The sequence below is a fragment of the Bicyclus anynana genome, chromosome 1, assembly GCF_947172395.1.
Source record: "Bicyclus anynana chromosome 1, ilBicAnyn1.1, whole genome shotgun sequence".
NCBI classification, from domain to species: Eukaryota; Metazoa; Arthropoda; class Insecta; order Lepidoptera; family Nymphalidae; genus Bicyclus; species Bicyclus anynana.
In genome coordinates this window covers 16,572,321-16,579,467 of record NC_069083.1, presented here as the reverse complement: position 1 = coordinate 16,579,467, position 7,147 = coordinate 16,572,321, and the positions used below count along the sequence as shown (strand labels likewise).

General features: G+C 33.7%; 1 protein-coding gene across 1 annotated transcript; it reads left to right on the top strand.

Annotated features, from left to right (window-relative positions):
* Positions 1-711: 711 nt before the first annotated feature.
* On the top strand, positions 712-7,132 carry LOC112054284 (acyl-coenzyme A diphosphatase NUDT19). Its single transcript, XM_024093991.2, has 6 exons — positions 712-870; positions 1,130-1,317; positions 4,404-4,548; positions 4,972-5,169; positions 6,344-6,551; positions 6,915-7,132. Exons 1-6 carry the CDS (start codon positions 829-831, stop codon positions 7,130-7,132), a joined length of 999 nt encoding a protein of 332 aa, XP_023949759.2. The 5' UTR covers positions 712-828.
* The last annotated feature ends 15 nt before the right edge of the window (positions 7,133-7,147 follow it).

The window sequence follows — 7,147 nt, the reverse complement described above, 5'->3', positions numbered from 1 at the left end:
CTCCCTTAAACCTTAGCCCGCTAATAACTGATTTTAATAAAAGAAACTTCTACGTTCTATTATATAAGATAATCTTCGCGTTGATAGTTACGCAAGCAACCGATCACAAGAAAACTATCGGCGACAAACAGAGTTTTCAGCCGCTTATATATGAGATATTAAAAATAGGAACTAGTAATATATTATTTGCATTTATCACAAATAATTATTGTTACGTACGAAGACTTGCTTTTTAAGGAGTTCCATTGCTTCGCAACGTAAGTCAAATGAGCAGATCGTCTCAGGTATTAAGTCAGGCATTGACGATCTATCTATAATCTTACGATCTTGCACGGCTTGCACTGATCGTGTGTTGGTCGCGTTACGACCAAACCGCATACGCGAAATGGACGCTGTTTTTTGGCCGTTTACGATTGTTCATCGGACTGAAAGGCTGCCAACGTAACTCAGGGACCTAAAATCTCATCAATTAATCAATGATTTCCTGAATCCTCTATAACCAACAGAGCTGAGATAAGATAAGATATAAGAGATTCTTTCTATATCTTCCGTTCAATAAGATTTGAACGGATCCTTTAGTAATTAATCTAAGATTCTAGGCGCAGACCAATATCTAATTTCTCTATGTTTCTATTATCTAACAGTATCTATGGTATTTAGTCTGAGTTTCTATCGGTCTATTTACTTTCTTGTCTAAGGTAGTGGAATATGTCAAAGTCATTAATGAATTATGTCAATTTCGTTGGTTGATTTTTTTATTCTGTAGTTCTGTACAGAATTAATTTTGTTTCGTTAGCACTTGGTTTCATCAAAATCCTCTACAATTTTATGCTAAAGTACAAACAAACCTATCTAAACGCATTAGATAAGGTAAGCGATATTCATTAATACAAACTCGAGACTATATACGTAAGTTTCGGCCTTGTATTCTAACCCCTACGTCGCAAAATAGTGAAGCTTCCAGTGTTATATTTGGTGATAAAACGAAAGTGACATCGTTGGTATGATGAAAAGAGCAATCGGAAAGTGTTGGCGTGATTCAGCGTCATTGATAGTGCTAGCTAAGCGGAATGTGGACGTTGTGTCGAATAAGGACGCAACGAGCAGTAACTATGATATTTTATTGCAGACTCGATCGCATACCGCTTCGTACTCAAACGGTGTAGTGTTTCCGGGCGGTGTGAGCGAGGAAGCGGACGCGAGTGAGCATTGGTTGCACCTTCTCGGCGCCTTTGGCTTCGGCCAAAACGATTTCGAATGTCTACACGCTACTGGCGCGCTGGTGACACCTTTATTTGCGACTAATCCCATTCGAAGGTAAGAGATCTGACCATGCGTTTCTCTAAAGAAATATTCAACTAATTGTTATGTTTGTATCTAAATAAAATTGACAGGAAAAGATGTATTTACCATATATGAGCACATTGTATATTATGTTTAGTACTTGACATCACAGACATCTGCATTGCTATGTTGTTGATATTCTTTAAAAGTATGTATATATATACTAAGTGGCGTAGTTCTTCTTTCCATAAACACATTGCAAAGATGTTGAATGCCTTACCTAATTGCAGAACAAAACAATGCCCTTGCCTACTAAGGGTTCTGTACAATGTACAAATAATTTAAAAATTTTAGGTTTTTCTCAATACTTTTAGTATTACATGGTGTCACCTATGTATATAGTCCTATATGTTATTTGTCATTGTAAAATACCCTATCAATTTTGATAGCCTTGAGTTGATATAAACACTTTTTGCAACACAAATGTATCTTTTATTAAGTTACTAATATTGGTCTTTTAAAAGCTTTAAGGGACTATAAACTTAATTATATAGTTTGACTTCAAAGTGATCTTGCTCTTCTCGGACCAAGGCACATTTGGAACCCTTGTTGGAAATGTTGTTTTAAACTGACTTCAAAAAAAAGGAGGTTTTCAAGGTGAACGGTACTTTTCGCTTTTTAGTTTAAGGGGTAAGCTGGAACATTTTTGCGTTAGACTCAGGACCTCCGTCTTGTAAATCCTCTGCGCATACCACTGTGTCACAGAGGCTGTCGAAAGTTAAACATTAGGTACTTAAGTCTGCTAACTACCAAGAGTACAGTTTGAGGGGACTAAGCACCAAATACTCCACACAGAGGGAGTCCCAGCAAAAAAGAAAATCTATATTAATTGTTTCTTAGGAGGGTTTGCAAATCTTTTGATCTACAGTTCCATAATATATTATATCCAGTTTCAGTTATTTTATTATTGTCATATAGCAAGTGACTTTGATCATGATTATCTTTGTACAATTCATTGTAACTGAATATTTACATACTTAGAACTGATAACAAAAGGAGTGCTCTTTAGACCTTAGTTGTAGACTGTTGAATAAGACACATTGTGTTATACAATGTATGTTAAAAAATTGTTATTATATTACAGTCTCAAATATCAGCTGTCAGCAAATTTTTGCATATTCCATGCTCTAGTCTATGTATGACTTATTATTACCTGCTACCTCAATTCACTTACATATTCTGCTTACTTGTATATAATTATGTATACTAGCGAACCCTGTGAAACTTTGCTTTTACTTATGTGTGATTCTTCCCTACCCCTACCCTAAAAAAAACTTCAGAACAACCATTGTTATACTTCAAGGAATAGTCTAAAAAAGGATTGGCCAAATTGGCTCAACCAATTTCGTGATTTGCGCTTAGCAACACATTTTAGTGATTCATTTTTATATTATAGATTGTTGTCACAAGATGAATTGACTTTATGAAGGAGGTGGTTTTCAATTCAATGCGTTTGTTTTCTTTTTTTTGTTTGATAGTTTAAAATTTACATCCAGATTTGTATAGAATTTTCTAAAAACTGGTTAGCAGTTTAGATTATAATCAAAAATAAGTCCAACTTTCAACTGAAATAAGTCCACCTGAATGAGAATTGTGTGGTGTTAACGGTCTCTACAAAATATGGTGCCATCATCATCTTATGACAATGCTGGAAAGATGTCTTTGTGATGAATTTTCTAGAAGCTTCTTGGCAGTAAAGTTAGAACTAAAATTCTTGAAATAGAAATTCTACTGACTTCATTGACTAATGTGCTGAAAGGCAATAAATAACATCAAATCTATGTCCTTTCTATGCATTTGTTTCAAGGTGGTTCTATGTCAAGTTAATGCACAATATGTATGTTTAAAATACAAGTCATTGTTAGATGATATGATACATAATCTAAGATATTGATATCAGTAAAGATATGATGAAAATGGTTAGAGAAATTGATAATGCATTTTTCTGCAAAGTTATTTATTTATCTGCTTATATAACAATGACAAAATATAAACCTTAAGTAGAAATCATACTATAATATAATTGAAATTCAAATTTAAAAAATGTTCATTACTCTTTTTGTGGACTTTTTATTTTTAAACAATACGACTTCTGCATAAAGATGCTATGAGTAAATTTAAGACAAAATGTCTTATGTGAACTTGCTATTGTTCTTTAATTAAGTAAATTAATGATAACAACTGTGTAAACTTGAAAAATTTCCCTATGAAGTTCTTACTGCTTACCAAGCAAGACATATTTTCATTAGACAATATATTATTCATGTTATTCTGGTATTTGGTAATTACTATAGCGAAAAAAATAATGGTTATTGTAGCCAGTGTTAGTTATGACAATTTTGTCTGCAATGAAATCAAGTGATTAAAAACTAATCAATTCATCTTTATTTCATTACACACCTCAACTTTGACCTTGTGCTGGATACATTCTAAATAACTTTAATCAGAAACAAAATTACAATACATTTAAACCTTTTTAATTAAATTTTTATCTGTGGATAAAACTGTGAATGTTTTGCCATTTAAAAATAAATTATAATAAACGGTAAAATTTCCAATTTGCTCTATAAAATGTTGAAAGAAGATCCTACTAGAATCCTACTAGAGCACCTTGCAATATTCAATTTTCATAATGTTGCATTCTAATATAAAACTTGCTTCAGTACTAGTGATACTACTATAGAGATTGGGATGGCTATTTTTACTTAGTTAATTTGTCATAATATTTACTCACTTTTTTTTAAATGTATATGTATCTATACGAGTATTATATCGTGTTACCGTATTAAAACTAAAATAAAACTAAAGCTAAAGCTCACCCTGGGGTCATGCCTGAAAATCAGCACTACAGCTCTCAACTGTAGTATCGAACTGAGGCAACACCCCATTCAGCGGAATCTCCTTATTATATTACTACTAAGTACAGCCAGAGTAGAGTAACTTTGTAATTTAAGTAGGTATCTTTAAGTACCTTGTAAGCTCTGTTAGTATTAGTTTGTAATTTCTTAATAAATAAAGGATTTTATTATTATTATAAAAAATTTCAATGTTGTCAACAGGCATGTGGCATTAAGAATAACCGCAATCAGAGAAACGTTTGAGGAGCTCGGCCTTCTAATCTGCAGTACTAAACGTAAGGAAGACAGATGTGGTCTATGGGCTGACACCATATCTGATATTGATGTCAAATATTGGCAGAGTCGGGTAAGAAATCCATACTCATATCATAAATATTTTATCCCTATATTCCCACAGGATAGGGAAATGTGGGTAAAATTGTGGGGGGAAATTCATTTAGAAAATTAATAGTTTGTTTAGTTGTCAACTGCTGGTAGAAAAATAACCCAGTTTCTTTGGTCCAGTGGTAAACCTATGTGGCTTTGGATTGCGAGGTCCTAGGTTCTTGTTTTATAGCTTTTCTTTATTTTGTGGAAGTAAATTCTGGAAGTAATCACAAAGGAGCCAAACATCCTCAATGATTACTTTCAGAGTTTATGTGGGTTCACTATAATATCTACCCAGCAACCCGCATGGTGGGTCTAAGCTACATATGTTTTATAACAAGCAAGGCCTGACCATGCAGTGGGTCGTTAAAATAGCCTAGTTATAATGATTCTTCTTTTCCAGGTGAGCAAAGATCCTGCTGAGCTATTAACCCTGTGCCGGGAGAACAACTGCTACCCGGACATATGGGCGCTGCACTACTGGAGCAACTGGTTGTCTCCGTATAAAGCGAGAGTGAGGTTTGACACTGCGTTCTTTGTCACCGCCTTGCAGGAGAAGCCGCTGGGCATTCGAGCTAACAACGAAGTGGTCAAAGTTGAGGTAACTTAATTTTATTTATTTATACTTTATTGCACAAAACAAAAACAATAACAAAGAAACTTTCTTAAAACTTCGAAATTTTGTTTATTAATTACTAACTGACGCCCGCGACGGTGTGGAACATTGTGTCTTTTAATTTTTTAAACTTAATTTATTAATATATAATAATTAATTTATTTTTTTAAACGGAACACCACCACAGGTTACAATAACATTCTTACAGTGAAATATAAAGAAATACATAACCTAAAGCAATTATTGTAGACCCACTTATTGGTTGTCACAGCATGCACTAAGGAAATTATAAGTACCTAATACATATTTAGAATGTACAAAGAGGAAGAACATTAAATTTAAAGTACATGTAAACACAATACATATATGTTAGTTAACATATCATATCCCCACAGGAACAGAAAAAATCTCTACATAACAACAAAGCTGCTTCCTGCTTGCACGCCTAAATCTTTTCAAATTAACATACATTATCATATCCCCACAAGAAACATTGAAACCACGGAATGGCGGATTTTATAAATTTTTACATAGCAACAGAGCCTTACTTACACACACACTTGGATCTTTTTAACTACGCAACAATAGATAAGAGAGGTTCATGATGGTTTATAATATACAGGGTGCTCTGGAGTATTTCCCATATACTATGTATGTATTAATGAAACCACTTATAAGAACTGAACTGCCTAACTATTATTTTATTAACTACAAAAAAAGATGTTTTCATACAAAGTAATTGAAATAATACCAACTATCCACACTACTATATGTAGCACACGCCTTTATGTAACACAGCAACAATGTAGCATTTTAAAATATAAATACGTCATTATTATGAGGATGTATTTATATTATTTACTCCAAAAAAATTCATTTTAGAACACATGTTCCTTAAACATTTTGAATTAATTTTTGTTAAAGAATATAACCCTAGAGTTATGGGAAATACTTCCGATCATCCTGTATAGTATGTAGTTATAATGACGTTATAATGAGTGTATGATTTATATTACTAAAGCAAAGGATGATTTTATTGGTGGCTCTTCTTAGCAGAGCCTTCCGAATCGCTAATTTGACATTTAAAAAGTGCTTGTAAACTAAGCCTACTTGAAATATATGAATTTTGATTTTTGAGCTTCAGTGTTTGTCTTTATAGTGGGAAACGCCGTGGTCAATATTGGAGAAAAACAGCAGAAAGGAAGTGCAGCTGTACCCGCCACAAGGCTACGAGTTCCGTCGCCTGTCAGAGTTCAGTGACGTAGAGAAGTTGGCACAGTTCGCTAAGGAGATCAGCTGCAAGGGTTATGAGCTTCTGTACCCGGTGCACCTTCAGACAAAGGACGGAGTCATACATCTTCTACCAGGTAAAGTCTTCTTTATTAAAAGACAAGCTTGGAAATGCTACCTTTATTGATGTTTAGTGAGGCTGTAGTATACAGCATTTCCCAACTAACAACAACAACTAACTGACAGATATGACTTTTCAAAAGTGTTTTTATAGAAATCTCCCAATCAAATTCATTAATTTCAAATGAATGAATTTGTTAGATTGATTCAATTTGATAACTTGTAAATTATTTAAGGTGCAAATGAAGATCTTCTGACAGATATGGCATGAAGATCCTCTTTTGCATCTTAATACTCCGGATACAATGTGGCGTGCACTTAGCAGCACATATTTTGTGTAAAGTGTTTTAAATATATTTAATTTGATCTTTATGTTTCAGGTGACTATTCCTACCCATCAAATGTAGACCCCAGCAACCTGTTAGTGCTTAAAGAAGACAATAAGACCATATTAGAACTTAGAGACACCAGTCAAGCTCTCCATCGTTTTGAAACGTCAGAAAAAGAAGTCGTACTAGTTACGCATAACTACATACCGAGAAACCATATCAACATGGGCGACCAAGTCTTGCCTCTTAACGTTACTACGATTCATTAGGAGATACGAGTTATT